The following is a 17,292-nucleotide window of genomic DNA, read 5'->3' as shown; positions in this document are numbered from 1 at the left end:
AGTGACGAATGCGACAAAAAAAACGTTTGGACGCGCCAGAGCCGCCTTCTGTGCGCCATTGATCCTTGTGTCCCAGGAAGGGATTCTGTCTGACAAAGAGGTCTCCTACCCCCCCTCCTCCTATCTGTCATTGAAAGAGCCGGGACGACCGCGCCAAAGACACCCTCCCTGGTAGGTAGACATGGCGCGGCCCGCAGACTTCTCCCGGCGGTCGTCACTAAAAATTAGGTCAGGCAATAAAAATATCCACAGATCGGTAAAAATGTGACAGGAACTTCCCGAAGCGAAGAAGCCGCAGTGATTATCATCCTTCACATGACGGACACGGGCTAAGGCAGCTGGGCAGAAGAGCTCGCAATCTAATGTACAGGGGGGTGTGGCCTGTACCCGCCCAGCAGCACCTGACTGCCGATCGCTTCACCGTTTCTTTGTTCCAAACTTGTTACATTGTATCCAGGCGAGAGTGCGCCGGTCAGTGGAGAGCAATGGCGGCTCAATTCATTCTTTGACAATATGCCAAAAGAACGTACTGTCTGACATCACCGCCGCGCCTGACCACGGTCACATGATCACGGCCAGACCCTGCAAACTTGGCGCAGCTGATGTAATTTATGGACATTTTGTTTTCGTTTCCTCTGTGACATCTGCCAGCACAGCCACCATAAGGCCTCATGCACACGACCGTATCCGTATTGTGGATCCCCAAAAAACGGATGCGATCCATGAACCATTTGCATTTTTTTTTTTTTACCGACCTACTGACTTCAATAGGTCTGTGGTCGGCATTTTGCAGACATGTTCTATTTTTTTGCGGAACAGACATACAGATGCAGAAGGCACATAGATGATCCGTGTGATTTCCGCATCCATACGTCCGTTCCTATATTCAGCCGCATGTTGAACACGGAACCAACGTAGTCAGAGGGTTCGCCAAAAACGTGGATGCAACACGAACGGCATCTGTATTGGCCACAATTTGCAGACTGCAAAATACAACCTGCGTCTGGACACAGACCGCAATCACTACGCTTCGAGAAGTCGTCAAAACGGTTTCACAAAAGTCGCGGAGCGCAAGCTGATTGGCTGGAGCTGTGGTTTTGGGGAAGAACAGGTTGGAAAACTGGGGTCAGGCTGGATTCACACGCAACGGTTTTGGTGTGTGCGTTTCGAGCGTCCAGCGGTTAGTCACGTATAAAACACCTAAATACAAGGCATTTTGGCTCATGGCGGGTTTTTTTTGCTGGATTTTTGCGCATAAACAAAATGACGTGGATTAAGAAACATTTATAAAAAATAAAAATAAAGAAAAGCTGGTGCTTAAAAGGTTTGTTTTTCCCGCATTTAACACCGCCAGATGAGGAGACTGTGCAGGCGCCTTACAGCGCACACGAGCCAGGCTGCGGGTGGAGGTGGTCTGTGCCCCTCCGCCTGCCGCTCTCCCCCACCCCCCTCCTACACATGAAATCTGTGCACACAGACAAGGAGCAGGTAATTTTCCGCCGTTCCACACTGCATCCCGCACTCCTGTCCCAGGATCTTCGCGTTGGACAGATTAGCGTTCGGCAGATTGGATATTGGGGGGGTGGGGGCCATTAATATTCAGAGGAGACGCCGTCTCCAGAACTCAAGAAGCCAATAAAATAAACTAGAAATCGGTTAAATCGGGATGAGAGGCAAAGCTGCGTTTAGTCGCTGCGGAGCGCCGTTGGGCTGCTCTTTATGCCGAGACCCCATTTCCTGCACAGAATATTGCGCCACTATCCGGAGACGCTGCGGCCCGAGTTACATTAAATTACACTGTGCCGTAATCTCAGAGGCTCCCGCAATCGAAAAACGCTTTTTCATTTTTGAATTTTGTGGAAAATAAACATTTTTTTAAGAGAGACGAGAGACAAGCAGACCCCTAAACCCGCAGCCCCACAACAAGGCCGCCTCCGGAACATTCTGCTCAGACGTTTCAATTATTGCCTGAAAAGCCGGGTGCAACCCTAATCTACAGGGGGACACCCAATATGGCTGCCACAGAGGTGGTCACTCAGCGGTCTGCCTAAGGCAATGTGAAAGGTGGAGGGCACCGCAGCTCCCATGGGATGGGGGGGGGGGGGGTCACCCAGCTCCCCCAGACTCCTGAGTGACTCACAGACTGGTAGAGGTAGTCCCCCAACTATTCAGGGCCCCTGCAATGATGGGGGTCATGAGACGGACAGACTTGTGAGGCGACCCCCATTCCTGGCAGGGGTGAAGCCGTGTGCAAGTTCTCCATTGAAATGAATGAAAACGCTGAGCGTGCCATTCAGGAGTCTGGGAAAGTCGGGTGAGGATCCAAGAGCAGGAAGGAAAAGGCTGCCAGCCGCCCCATCCGTCAAGGAGCCGCTCTCCTCCCCGTCCATCCATCGCCTGTGCCACGGGCAGAGCACGCACCGCGCAGATAAATATTTTAAGTAGCGACGCTCCGGTGACACGCGGTTCTGCCAGACAAGGAATAATTAGAAAATAAATTACATTTTTTTCCTCTGCCCCATTGGATGAAGTAGATTAGTGGGAAAACGTGTGAACCCCCTCCCTGCCGCACTACCTGCAGATAAGGCCGCGCTCGCCTGTGCGGAGAGAGAAGCAGCCGCCACTTCAAGCCGCGTTCAGACAAGACACACAGCCAAACACGCCAACCAGACGGACGCCCTGCGCAGGGGGTAGAACCCAGGGCCCAGAGCAGATCCTTCTACCGGGGGAGGGGGCAGAACCCAGGGCCCAGAGCAGATCCTTCTACCGAGGGAGGGGGCAGAACCCAGGCCAAGAGCAGATCCTTCTACCGGGGGAGGGGGCAGAACCCAGGGCCCAGAGCAGATCCTTCTACCGGGGGAGGGGGCAGAACCCAGGCCAAGAGCAGATCCTTCTACCGGGGGAGGGGGCAGAACCCAGGCCAAGAGCAGATCCTTCTACCGGTGGAGGGGGCAGAACCCAGGCCAGGAGCAGATCCATCTACCGGGGGAGGGGGCAGAACCCAGGCCAGGAGCAGATCCATCTACCGGGGGAGGGGGCAGAACCCAGGCCAAGAGCAGATCCTTCTACCGGGGGAGGGGGCAGAACCCAGGCCAGGAGCAGATCCTTCTACCGGGGGAGGGGGCAGAACCCAGGCCAAGAGCAGATCCTTCTACCGGGGGAGGGGGCAGAACCCAGACCAGATCCTTCTACCGGGGGAGGGGGCAGAACCCAGGCCCAGAGCAGATCCTTCTACCGGGGGAGGGGGCAGAACCCAGGCCCAGAGCAGATCCTTCTACCGGTGAAGGGGGCAGAACCCAGGCCAGGAGCAGATCCTTCTACCGGGGGAGGGGGCAGAACCCAGGCCCAGAGCAGATCCTTCTACCGGTGGAGGGGGCAGAACCCAGGCCCAGAGCAGATCCTTCTACCGGTGAAGGGGGCAGACGGGAAAGACATGGCGGAAGAAACAGCTAGTTATACAGGATAGGTATATGACAGGGTTAAAACAGCTGGTTAAACAGGAGAGGTATATGAAAGGGGTAATAGACAGCCGGTTACACAGGGGGAATATGAGAGGGATAAGAGACAGCCGGTTACACAGGGGGAATATGAGAGGGATAAGAGACAGCCGGTTACACAGGGGGAATATGAGAGGGATAAGAGACAGCCGGTTACACAGGGGGAATATGAGAGGGATAAGAGACAGCCGGTTACACAGGGGGAATATGAGAGGGATAAGAGACAGCCGGTTACACAGGGGGAATATGAGAGGGATAAGAGACAGCCGGTTACACAGGGGGAATATGAGAGGGATAAGAGACAGCCGGTTACACAGGGGGAATATGAGAGGGATAAGAGACAGCCGGTTACACAGGGGGAATATGAGAGGGATAAGAGACAGCCGGTTACACAGGGGGAATATGAGAGGGACAAGAGACAGCCGGTTACACAGGGGGAATATGAGAGGGACAAGAGACAGCCGGTTACACAGGGGGAATATGAGAGGGACAAGAGACGGCTGGTTATACAGGACGGGTATGAGAGGAATAAGAGACGGCCGGTTACACAGGGGGAATATGAGAGGAATAAGAGACGGCCGCTTATACAAGACAGGTATGAGAGGATCTGTCGCCCCTAGCAACCAGTCAGATTCCAGCTTTCATTTTTTATAGGCCCTTTTGAAAATGAAAGAAGCCGTCTGATTGGCTGCTGTGTGCGGCTGTTCCCCTTTTCTCCACAGGTTTAACCCCTGCTCCCCACAAGTGTCACAGTCCACGCCCACGCTGAGCGCCCCTCACACCCGTCTCCTATGTTCCCATTAACCCTTTCCTCCCTGCAGTATTGTCTCCATCCACATTCTCGCTTTGCTCTTCGGGCCCCTGGTGACAGCGGACGTCTCCATCTTCCTCCTGACCGTCGACACCTGGCGCCCTCCGTGTGACCAGTCCTCCTGTAGCTGCTGATTCCACCTGACAACCGACAACGCATCCCTGCACCATCCCACCCTACACGCTCCCGTCAGCGCTCTTCCCTGTCACTGGTCCTGACGTCTCCTCCGCCTCACACGACTCTGCAGTCCTTTTCTTTACGGTCATGTCAGTCAGCCCCGCCGCCATCTTATGCCGTCCTCTTTTATTGCTCTTTTCATTCATCCTGTAAAAAGTTCACCTTTTACAAGATCTCTGCTTGCTGTAATTAAACTGAAGCATTGCTTACATCCACAGGTCTAACGCTTCTGTGTGCGCCGCTGATCTCCGTCCGTCCCGCAGCCTTCTGCTCCGAGGTTTCCCTTCTCTCCATCTTCTCGCACTGAATAATTAACGCTGATCAATATTTCACACGCTGCGACTGAACCTAATTACCCTGATCCTGCCATATACACCCTGCCGCCCGCCCCACACCCACATGTGTGCACGGAGCCGTTGTCAGATCCCCTCCCCCGCCTGGGATAAAACTGCTCCCGGTATCTGAAGTGTCAGCTCTGCGGCTGACGCCCAGAATCAGGGCTCTTTGTTCTCGCGGATTAAGGCTAGGGCTACACGACGACATTTGTCGCGCGACAATTTTTATAATGATAGTCTATGGGGTCGCACTGCATTCGAGATGGATTTTTCCGCAACCGTCACATGTCGCATTGCGACACCATAGACTATCATTATAAAAATTGTCGCGACAAAATGTGGCGCGATAAGTGTTGCAGTGTAGTTGTGCCCCATCTGCCGCGCGACAATACACATGTGGTCGTGTAGACCGAGCCTAAGGGGAGAACCGCATTAAAACGAAGCAAAACAGTCGACATTACTTTTTTTTTTCTTCTGCGTACGTCAGCCTGAAAAATCAAGGGGAGCGGGCGGATCCCATGCAAGTATCACGCCGAACTGCACGTAAAAACTACGGTATGGAAATAAGGCCTGGTGTACGTGAGCCCGCGGGTCACTCAGGGCGGAGCCGGCCCGGCTGATGTCATCGGTCACATGAGACGCGGTAACTGTTATTTCTCATTTTTGGGTAGTTTTCCGGATTGCTGCTCTATTCACTTCCATGTTTGCAGTTTTTTTTTTTATTACAAACGCAAGGATTTTTATGGCGTTTTTCTTCATTTCAGCAGCGTTTTGGGGATTTTATTATATAATGCAGTATTCGAGGGGGCGCATGTATTTATTTTTTAACCCCATTTTCTGGCGTTTTCCTCCCGTACACCTGCATTGCTTTTTTGACTCTACTTGAAATATCAAGTGTGAGCGCGTGCTGAGTTTTTAATGGCGTTTTTTTCATATTGATCTTCACAGGAAGTGATGTCGGGGGGGGGGGGGGGGGGCCCCCAATATTTCCTGCAGAAAACACATTGCTACAAAAAATAATAATAATACTAATAAAATACACGAGCATTAACACTAATTTAACACAAAAAGGTTCAAAAAAGGTGAAAACACACATTTGTGGATATTTTTTTACATCCAGCACGCAGCGGCAGATCACCTGACAGACGAGGTGGCCGGGGAGCGCCGCTGCTCTCAATCTCATGGCTTTCTAGTCTGTTAAGTGTCAGCGCTAATGATGAGTGTATTAACCTAGGTGCCACTAATCTGCCGCCTAATTACCCCTCCCCCCGGCGGCGGCTGGCACGCTCCCGCCACACGCCGCTGTCTCTTTATAGTAACACTCTGCAGAAGGCGACAAAAAAATAAATAAAAAAACCCATGACTGTCAGCAGCCGCCCACCTCCTCTCCCAGCAGACGCCTCCAACCCTGATCCGTGCGGCGGCGGCGGCGGCTCGCATTCATCTCCTCATATTAAGGTACCCAGAAGAAAATAAAATAACGCGCACGCTCACCGCTAACGAGATTGAAAACAATGCAATTTTATGGCTGTGTAATAAGCACTCGTCACGCATTATAAACACGGCGAGCTGCCGCTGCACCGACGGGGTCACAAACCATCAGCGCCAAGAGATTTAAAAAGAAAAACATTAAAAAAAAAAAAAACACAACATGGCGGCTGCTGCCGAGCAGGAGGATGAAGATTCTGCAGCCTAATGACAAGCCTCCGTGCACACGAGATTACACAAAACTGCAGAGTATCTGCAGCGAGCGGCGCAAATCCCTCATCTCCACCGCCCGCCAAGGGGCAGCGCCGGGCACGCCAAACCTTCTGCGGCCTACTACGGGCTGGAATGTCCCTCCACGACCCGACAAAGACCGGACCCGTGGATTCACCTTCCCCCGGCGACTGCAAGCTCCTCAGGCAAGGATCGGAATACCACCACAGGCCTCTCGGCCTCCTTCACACAAGCTCAGCTCGCCTGCTTTTTGTTTGTTTTTTACAAACTTTTTTTTTTATAGACTTTAGTTTTCTTTTTCAAGGTTAAAGAAATTTAAAAAAAAAAAAAAAAAAAAAAAAAAACCCTCTTTGAACACCTTCACTGACCGTGAGGAATATGGCGCTACGCAGCATCGTCATATTGTTCTGGAGCAGTACCTTTCGCCAACATCCCGTAACCTTCGTACATAGCGGATCTTCATCGGTGGCGGTCCAACACTCACCCGGGCAGCGACCTGCAGACACCATGGTCATTTCTACGAACTATCATCACACTGAACTGACCCTCAACCAGAGACCCCACACCTATCCGCTGTACCCCTGGCTTCCACGGTCAATGTATACACGGGTAGTGCCGGATCCAGGGGGACAAGGAAGGGCTCTTCAGAGGCTTCCAATTTAGCAGGATGGACTTCCCAACGTAGAAGAGTAATAACCGGTGACGGATTCTAGCATACTTAGTAGGAATGAGGTCACTGACCCGGCCCGGCAGACGACCTCTGGGGCTATGACTATAATCTGTGGACGCCTTCCCAGAAGTCGGCTATAACTGGACATTCCCAAACCCTGTGCATTGATGTCCCGCTGCCTCCACCACATATGGATCCGTGCCAGACGTACTGGAGTTAAATATACCCACATAGCCTGAATCAGCTGATCCCGCGCACAAGTCTCCGCCGACTTCCACGAGGCCAGATCGCTCTCCTGCTGCAAGTCTACGGCCGAAACGTCCCCTTTCCATTTAGTAAAGGCCTTAGCGAAAGGCGAAGATCGATAGGACATTAGTGTCCCATAAGAAGAGGAAACCATTTTACCATGACCTGCACGTCTGGCAGCTTTCTCCACTTCCCCGCATTCTGGCCGCAGAGGGCCGACCCCTAAAGAGGGATGAGCGTGGTATATGGTATTCAGCCTGGAGAGCAGAGAAGGTATTAAAGACCCCCCAAATCGTACGGTTGGGGGAGCTATGTAATGCCACTCTGCGGCCAGAACTCAAAGTCCGGCAGAGAAACTAATTCTGGGAGTTTAGGGTTTCTCCATAGGGGTAAAACTGGTGACCATGTCGGACCCCGTGTCTGATCCCCCAATACCCATGTGTTAATGAGCCCCACCATAGGAGAAGTAAGGTCCTTCACTGGGTATTTACCTGCCCCATAGACCTAATTCATCATGGCCTCGTATGATCCTATCAAAGCCGCCTCCAGTACCTCCGCAGGGCTGCGTTAATCCTTAATCCCATTGTGTGGCTATATAGTATAGATACGAAAAAATAAAAATATCGCATTTCGTATCTTCCTGCGGACTTACAGCAGACACCTGACACAGGGCTGCCCGGCCACATGCAGATTGGCGCTACTCGACAGGAGGAGCCCGGCTAATCTGTTTGCGGATCCCGCACAGCGCCGCGACCTTCCCTGTGACTTATTTTTTCCCCTTACAGAATTTTTAAGGCATTTTTGGCAGCTCTTACCAAAACCAGTCTGAATGGGGAAAGGCAGTGGGGTCAGCCAGTGGGGGCGCTGTTCAGCAAGGGGGTGTCACCTCCCAACCCCCACACTGCAGTGGGACTGGAGTCTGAGAGTGCAGAGCATCATGGGGCCGAACCATGGATGAGGCCCCCGGGGCCCCTGCGCAGGATTCAGGAAGCTCGTTCTAGTTTTCGGCCTAATTATCCTGATGAGTCCTGGGACACTGGGGGCCTCACAACACAAAGAACTGGAGCGCGGTGTCCGGTCCGCGAGCCACCAGATGGACAACCCTGACCGAAACGCAGGCATGAGGGGGAAGACCAGGGGTCCGCACCAATGGTTGGCCCACCACTATGATGTCCATCATGGCGAATCACCTCCGGCGACTGTCGCAGCTGCGCAAAATTACCAGTTCTATTCATCGTGGGCGACGGTCATGTGACTTCACTATGCTGTGGCAGCGATACTACAACTCCCAGCATGTCAGGGTTTTGCAGCCACTGGGGAGACAGGCTGGAGAGCGCTGGCGTACGCTCTCCTTCGCCATCATATTACGAGATGCACTTGACATCATGGAGTACGGTGAACGCAGACAATACGAGGTGGTGTGAACAGGGCCGAGCAGCAGGCTGAGACTTGTAGTTCCCCACACATTGGCCCCTGATGAGTCACATGACCCCTCTGGCAGCTGCTCCGGGCTCATCATGGCTGTCACTCCGCCCGCGGGGGATAATGAGCAGGTTTTCTTGTCCTCGGGCGCTGACGCAGTCGCTGGGATGCTGCACGCCTCGCACTCATCCGCTATTTATGGGCCCTAAATTAGTAGCTGCTGGTTAAATATAGCGGCCCACCTGCAAGTCACGTGAGGGGAAGGAGCGGGGGGCATGCCCACGCATCACGCCAGCCTCGCCGCCATGCTGGGCGCCAGTGATTAGGACATGATCTGCACCTTCATGCAGCCATGAGCTAAAGCAGACTGAGGACACAGGTCGGGCGCGCAGGATCGGGGGCAGAGTCCGTTTGGCCTCCTTGCCCCCAATTACGGCTCCATTGTCCGTTTATTCCGTCTCATTTCACCGTCAGATGGCGGCAGCGGAGACTAAAGGAATGAGCGTCCGTGACCCGTCCCTGCCCAGGAGACCACAACAGATCGAACCCTCATCACCACCGGCCGCGCCACAAATCTGAGGACTGCGGCAAAAACTTCATTTCACCACTTTTTTTTTCTTTTCGTGTTCCCCCCCCCCCGCTGTGCTTGCTGTCAATGAATGGAGATTAAACAGGCGCTACAGACCTTAGAGGGTTCAGACACTCAAAATTCGATGTAGATTTCCACACTGCAAATCGGCAACAAAGTGCAATACGCGCGGATGAGGTTCAAAAACCGCCAACTGCATAGAGCAGGAAAAAACACGCGAGCTGCTGGGGATGGTCACCGCGGTCCCACAGATTTAACCCCTTCCATGCACAAAAAGTGAACTTCACGACTCAGCAGCGGAAACCGCGTGAACCAAGAGCAGAGTTCAGTGTGAAATCGCGATACATCTGCAGCGGAATGAGGGTTTGTTACAATGTATCCAGTCTAGAAAACCCAGGACCCCAGACTGATACATTGTAACAGGAGAGATTTCGGCTGCTGCGTAAAGGCTCACAGATGGCCGTTTACACTGGATACAACTGTAACAAACCCTCAGCTGGGGAAGTAAGGAATCTACAGCTTTCACCTACAGCAAGCAGAGAAACTGAAAATGTCAATGAATTGCAAAATGGAACAGATTGGAAAGTTGCAGACACAACACTGCAGCTGATAACGTAACTCGCCCCGTTCCGTCACTGTGTCGAGGTCTCCGCTCTGACACGATTCTTTATTTCTGGGGTTAGTGTCACTTTAAGAGATACACATCTTCCTTATTAACGATCCGGAGGTCTGGCCCCGATACCAGAGCGTGAATATTCCAGCAATTTTCATGCAATCTCTGCTCCAGCGCAGGCAATCAACCAGCGTCCGGATACGTTTAACCCTATAATGGCGGTCAGCGCCACGGTCAGATGTGACCAGATACAGAGCGCAGAAATAATCCGTTATCTTCCCAAACACCTCAATCTGTCCGGGATGTGAAGCTTATCAGCCAATCACAGCGCGCCGCCTGATTAATGGGGTGTCCACTCAGAACCGCCAAGCTACGAGAAAACCGCCAACATCTGGACGGGTGACACACGCAGCCCGCACCATGACAGACCAAAGACCAATACCGCAGGGCTGACAACAGCCAGAAGCACAAAGCCTGACAACGTGACAAACAGCAGCTACAACTGTATAATATACTGGGAGAAACTGTCTGCGGGAGGCAGCATTATAGCAGTGATATTCCTGTACATAGGAGCAGTATTATAGCAGTGATATTCCTGTACATAGGAGCAGCATTATAGCAGTGATATTCCTGTACATAGGAGTAGCATTATAGCAGTGATATTCCTGTACATAGGAGGCAGTATTATAGCAGTTATATTCTTGTACATAGGAGGCAGTATTATAGCAGTTATATTCTTGTACATAGGAGCAGTATTATAGTAGTTATATTCATGTACATAGGAGCAGTATTATAGCAGTGATATTCCTGTACATAGGAGCAGCATTATAGTAGATATATTCTTGTACATAGGAGGCAGTATTATAGTAGTTATATTCTTATACATAGGAGCAGTATTATAGTAGTTATATTCTTGTACATAGGAGCAGTATTCTAGTAGTTATATTCTTGTACATAGGAGCAGTATTATAGTAGTTATATTCTTGTACATAGGAGAAGTATTATAGTAGATATATTCTTGTACATAGGAGCAGTATTATAGTAGTTATATTCTTGTACATAGGAGCAGTATTATAGTAGTTATATTCATGTACATAGGAGCAGTATTATAGCAGTGATATTCCTGTACATAGGAGCAGCATTATAGTAGATATATTCTTGTACATAGGAGGCAGTATTATAGCAGTTATACTCTTGTACATAGGAGCAGCATTATAGCAGTGATATTCCTGTACATAGGAGCAGTATTATAGTAGTTCTATTCTTGTACATAGGAGCAGTATTATAGTAGTTCTATTCTTGTACATAGGAGCAGTATTATAGTAGTTATATTCCTGTACATAGGAGCAGCATTATAGCAGTGATATTCCTGTACATAGGAGCAGTATTATAGTAGTTATATTCCTGTACATAGGAGCAGTATTATAGTAGTTATATTCTTGTACATAGGAGCAGTATTATAGTAGTTATATTCTTGTACATAGGAGGCAGTATTATAGTAGTTATATTCCTGTACATAGGAGCAGTATTATAGTAGTTATATTCCTGTATATAGGAGCAGTATTATAGTAGTATATTCCTGTATATAGGAGGCAGTATTATAGTAGTATATTCCTGTACATAGGAGCAGTATTATAGTAGTTATATTCCTGTACATAGGAGGCAGTATTATAGTAGTTATATTCCTGTACATAGGAGGCAGTATTATAGTAGTTATATTCTTGTACATAGGAGCAGTATTATAGTAGTTATATTCTTATACATAGGAGGTAGTATTATAGTAGTTCTATTCTTGTACATAGGAGCAGTATTATAGTAGTTCTATTCTTGTACATAGGAGCAGTATTATAGTAGTTATATTCCTGTATATAGTAGCAGTATTATAGTAGTTATATTCCTGTACATAGGAGCAGCATTATAGCAGTGATATTCCTGTACATAGGAGCAGTATTATAGTAGTTATATTCTTGTACATAGGAGCAGTATTATAGTAGTTATATTCGTGTACATAGGGGCAGTATTATAGTAGTTATATTCTTGTACATAGGAGCAGTATTATAGTAGTTATATTCTTGTACATAGGAGCAGTATTATAGTAGTTATATTCCTGTACATAGGAGCAGTATTATAGTAGTTATATTCTTGTACATAGGAGCAGTATTATAGTAGTTATATTCTTGTACATAGGGGCAGTATTATAGTAGTTATATTCCTGTACATAGGAGCAGTATTATAGTAGTTATATTCTTGTACACAGGATCAGTATTATAGTAGTTATATTCTTGTACATAGGAGGCAGTATTATAGTAGTTATAGTCTTGTACATAGGAGCAGTATTATAGTAGTTATATTCCTGTACATAGGAGGCAGTATTATAGTAGTTATATTCGTGTACATAGGGGCAGTATTATAGTAGTTATATTCTTGTACATAGGAGCAGTATTATAGTAGTTATATTCTTGTACATAGGAGCAGTATTATAGTAGTTATATTCCTGTACATAGGAGCAGTATTATAGTAGTTATATTCTTGTACATAGGAGCAGTATTATAGTAGTTATATTCTTGTACATAGGAGCAGTATTATAGTAATTATATTCTTGTACATAGGAGCAGTATTATAGTAGTTATATTCCTGTACATAGAAGCAGTATTATAGTAGTTATATTCTTGTACATAGGAGGCAGTATTATAGCAGTTATACTACTGTACATTTTTATAACTTTGCAGCAGAAGTTGCAGTACAGAGGATAGAGCTCTGGCTGGTATCAGTTGTATAGTTAGTATCTTGGTCTTCTTCTCTGGGTAGACTGTCTCACATCTTACAGACTTTCTGCCCGCGTCCATCCTCGCTTCTTGCAGTAATACATCTACATTTGCTGTGCAGTGCATTGTTTCGGGTCACCCACGGATACTTTGTCCGCATTATGGCAGGTGGGGCGATATCCCGCGCTCGCTGTCCACTCGCTCGTCTTCGGTCACCCGGGGCTGTGTCACTCGCCCATCAGAGCACTCGCCCTGGGGACGACGCAGAACGAGTGATTTAATGCTAATAACAGGATTAGGCGGCCGCCTCCATCCCGGCCTCTGTCACCCACAAGTGTCACCTCCAGGGACAAGAAATCCAATCAAGATCCGCCGCTGTCTTCAGGAAGCTCACAGCCCAAAGCATGGCGCAGATTGCCAAAAAAAATCCGCTAGCAGCGCGGGGCGCACATTAATCACCACCCGGGGGGACAGGTCCCAGCCACATTCGTTTGTCAGACGCTGCACCACATAAGTTATTGCAGACACATTAGCATCTCATTTGCATGTCATTAGCGGAGCGAGCGCCGGGTGTTTGTGGGATGCCGTACACGACGCTAACAGCACCATCAGTAGCTGGAACCGGCTCTCCGAATCACAAAGCTGGGGGGGGGGGGGGGGATGAGGGAAGCATCTAAATGATTCCACTCTGCATGACTTAATAGAGCTAAATGGCTGCATTACTGCCTGTAAGAGCTGCGATCATTTAACCTCTCCCAAAATGGCATCTCCCCAGCACGTATAATGATCCTCGATTGCTCGCAGAACGCGGCAGCGCCCATCTCTGACCCCCCAGCTGTTGTCAGGCTGCACCTTCTCTGTAGAGGGTCTCACTACAAGGGTCCTGTATGAGCAGATCGGAAACCGCCACATCGCATCCTCGTCTCAGGCATTACCGTACATGACGCCGACAGGACACTGCAAACCTGGTGACAGCTGCACCAAGTCTCTGCTGGGACTTGTAGTCCCCCTGAAATAATTTGAAGTCACGGTGTGAGACAGATAACGAAGATTCAGCGAGTACAACAACATTTCGGGAAATTGCAGTTTCCAGCCGTCGAGTAGATGAGACGGCCGCGGCTGCCGGTGCTCGCAGCAGAGATACCGCCAGGCTGGCTCCTCCTGATGCAACGTTACGACGGCGCTCTTAATTAAAATAATAAAGAATGTATCGGTGACAGTACGACGCCATCCGGAGGAGGCCACCGCAGGCAGGACGCACATACGTTATTCATGAGACGCCGCCTCATTATGCAGGTTCATTAAGAGCCACAACATATGGCACTGAGAGACGTGGAGAGGAGTGTGCTGCCGAGGAGCCTCACCCAGCTTTCCCAGACCCCGACTGACAACTGCGCCTAGTAATGCACTGACAACGCCCCAACTACATCCACGTGACAGTCTGACAACAGCGCGGGCATAATGGTCGTCACCCGGCACAGCCAGGATTGAGCCGTAGTCCTGGAGTAAGACACGAGCTCCATCATCTCCGTCCTACAGCTGCCCGGACAATACAATCTAGTTGTACAATCAGATTGGACAGACTTTGTGCAGAAATGTAGTGAATTTCAAGTCCTAGAAGAGGAAAACAACAAGGATCCTGCAGCCGGTGGCAGACATAACCCGATGGGTCAGTAGTACTCACCCCCTGCAACTGCTGAGCGCCCGCAAAGTTCCTCATCACTTGGTGAAACTCTCGCTCCAGCCGCGTGGCCCAGTACTGCATCCTGCAAGAGAGGAGAGAAGGGGGTCAGTAAGAAAATGGGGGTCACCAAGAAGCTAGGGAGTCAGTAAGAAAATGGGGGGAGGGTCACCAAGAAGCTAGGGAGTCAGTAAGGAAATGGGGGGAGGGTCACCAAGAAGCTAGGGAGTCAGTAAGGAAATGGGGGGGGCAGTAAGAAAATGGGGGTCACCAAGAAGCTTGGGAGTCAGTAAGAAAATGGGGGGCAGTAAGAAAATGGGGGTCACCAAGAAGCTAGGGAGTCAGTAAGAAAATGGGGGGGGGTGTCAGTAAGAAAATGGGGGTCACCAAGAAGCTAGGGAGTCAGTAAGAAATGGGGGGGGGGGGGGGGGGTCAGTAAGAAAATGGGGGGAGGGTCACCAAGAAGCTAGGAAGTCAGTAAGGAAATGGGGGGGGGGGGGGGGTAACCAAGAAGCTAGGGAGTCAGTAAGGAAATGGGGGGGGGCAGTAAGAAAATGGGGGTCACCAAGAAACTGAGGAGTCAGTAAGAAAATGGGGGTCACCAAGAAGCTTGGGAGTCAGTAAGAAAATGAGGGTCACCAAGAAGCTAGGGAGTCAGTAAGAAAATGGGGGGGGGGGTGTCAGTAAGAAAATGGGGGTCACCAAGATGCTGAGGAGTCAGTAAGAAAATCGGGGGGGGGGGGGGGGGCAGTAAGAAATGGGGTCACCAAGAAGCTAGGGAGTCAGTAAGAAAATGGGGGGGGGGGTCACCAAGACGCTGAGGAGTCAGTAAGAAAATGGGGGTCAACAAGAAGCTAGGGAGTCAGTAAGAAAATGGGGGTCACCAAGAAACTGAGGAGTCGGTAAGAAAAAGGGGGTCACCATGAAGCTGAGGAGTCATTAACAAAATAGGGAGTCACTAAGAAGCTGAGGAGTCATTAACAAAATAAGGAGTCAGTAAGAAAATGGGTGTCACCAAGAAGCTGAGGAGTCAGTAAGAAAATAGGGGGGTCACTAAGAAGAAGCTGAGGAGTCAGTAAGAAAATAGGGGGTCACTAAGAAGTTGGGGGGGGTTTAAGGAAATTGGGGGTCAGACAAGGGGCAACCTGACTTTAAGGGTCTTCTGGTTACTGTCAGGGTCACTGCTGGACTAGTTGTGCTGAGGGTTTGTTACAATTGTATCAGCTCTGGGCCCTGTAGAGGTTTTCAGCCCCTGGACGCTCCCAGCAAGCAGAGGTTTCGAAGACTTGAGGCACAAAGTCTATTAGAAAGTTGCAGAACTTGCGTTCCGTGCAGGAGAGGGGCGTCCGGCGCAGCCAATCAGGCGACAGATCTGCTTCTCTCCGTACAGAGCGGTTGATATTTTTACATAATAATCAATAAAACATAAAACTCTTCCATCGCGCGGCGACGCAGGCGGCGGTGATGAATGACTGTGCCGGTGCGAGCCGTAACGCGCGGCTAATAATGAAGTGCTATTAATGGCGGCGGCGGTGACCGTCATTAAACACTAAGCACAGGACCTGTCCCCCGCCCGCCGTCTTTATCAATGTAAACCAGGACATCCGGCTCAATCAATACGGTATTATCAGCGTGTAATGGCGGCGTCCGCGCCACAGGGCAGCGCCCCACCGTGTCTCCATCACTCAGCGGTGGGACCGTGTAATAGGGTTAACCCTTACAAGTCACCGTGAAGAACAGACCAGGGGGAAAGGATTAGATTGGTGTGGGACTACAAGTCCCAGCGTGTCCGAGACCTTAGGTCTCCATAAAGGTCAGGGAAAGCTGGGTACAGCTGACAGGAGGCTGACAACCAACATGGCCGCCTCTGCAGTCACACAGCTTTCCCAGAATCCTGGGCGACAACCGCTTCACAATATTTACAGCCGCCATGCTGGTTGTCACCCAGCTTTACAATAATCGGCCCCGGAATCTGAGACAGCTGTGTGACAGATGCAATGGCGGCCATGGTGGCGGTCACCCAGCTTTCCCAGAAACGGGATACGTAAGGCACTTTTACTGGGAATTTTTAGGTTCTCCTGCTAAACCACAACTCCTATCATCCACCATTCAAATTTGTACTGTATGACATTCTCCCTATGACATGTCTATGGTTGTCAGACCCTCCGGCCGTCCCAGGTACGTGGTAATCTCCGGCCGTGCGCAGCGGTGGCGTCCTCGTTAACCAGGCGCGCGCTGGGGAGCGCCGACCCTGAAAGGGTTAATGGCGCTGGTGACATCATGATCTCTTTTTTAGTTAGAATAATGGCTTCCTTCACAGGCCGACAGATTGGAAATTACCTGTGAAATATATTTCCCCGGGCGCACAATCGGCAGCCATATAAATTACCCAGTTTAATGGCCTTTGGAATTCTTCTCCCACTAAATTCCTGTCAGGGTCTCGTCCGTCCTCATTGTGCCGAGCGCGGGAAAAACGGCGAAATCCGACTGATGCCGCCGAGGCGCAAACCAATGAGAGGAGGCCGCAGCGTCCTGCCCCGGATTCATCCCATCCCCCGTCCCTCAGCAGCGGCAGGATCGGCCTCGTTCCTATATTCAGCACTGACCTCGTTACCGTTACGTCCAGAATTCTGTTCTATATGAGCCGAGGAGGCCTGTGAGGCACAAGGGAAACCGGGGTGATGGAGGCACCAGGGAAACCGGGGTGATGGAGGCACCAGGGAAACCGGGGTGATGGAGGCACCAGGGAAACCGGGGTGATGGAGGC

At 50.2% G+C, this 17,292-nt stretch overlaps 1 protein-coding gene across 1 annotated transcript in view; it reads right to left on the bottom strand.

Moving 5' to 3' along the window:
* CACNA2D2 (calcium voltage-gated channel auxiliary subunit alpha2delta 2) overlaps positions 1–14,607 on the bottom strand; it is a 120,837-nt gene extending 106,230 nt beyond the window's left edge. The window contains exon 1 of the mRNA XM_044273012.1: positions 14,529–14,607. Coding sequence (XP_044128947.1) covers positions 14,529–14,564 — 36 coding nt within the window. The 5' untranslated portion in view covers positions 14,565–14,607. The remainder of the gene's footprint in view (positions 1–14,528) is intronic.
* Positions 14,608–17,292: the final 2,685 nt, after the last annotated feature.

Source organism: Bufo gargarizans, unplaced genomic scaffold, assembly GCF_014858855.1.
Source record: "Bufo gargarizans isolate SCDJY-AF-19 unplaced genomic scaffold, ASM1485885v1 fragScaff_scaffold_335_pilon, whole genome shotgun sequence".
Taxonomy (NCBI): Eukaryota; Metazoa; Chordata; class Amphibia; order Anura; family Bufonidae; genus Bufo; species Bufo gargarizans.
This window is presented reverse-complemented; position numbering and strand designations above follow the sequence as displayed.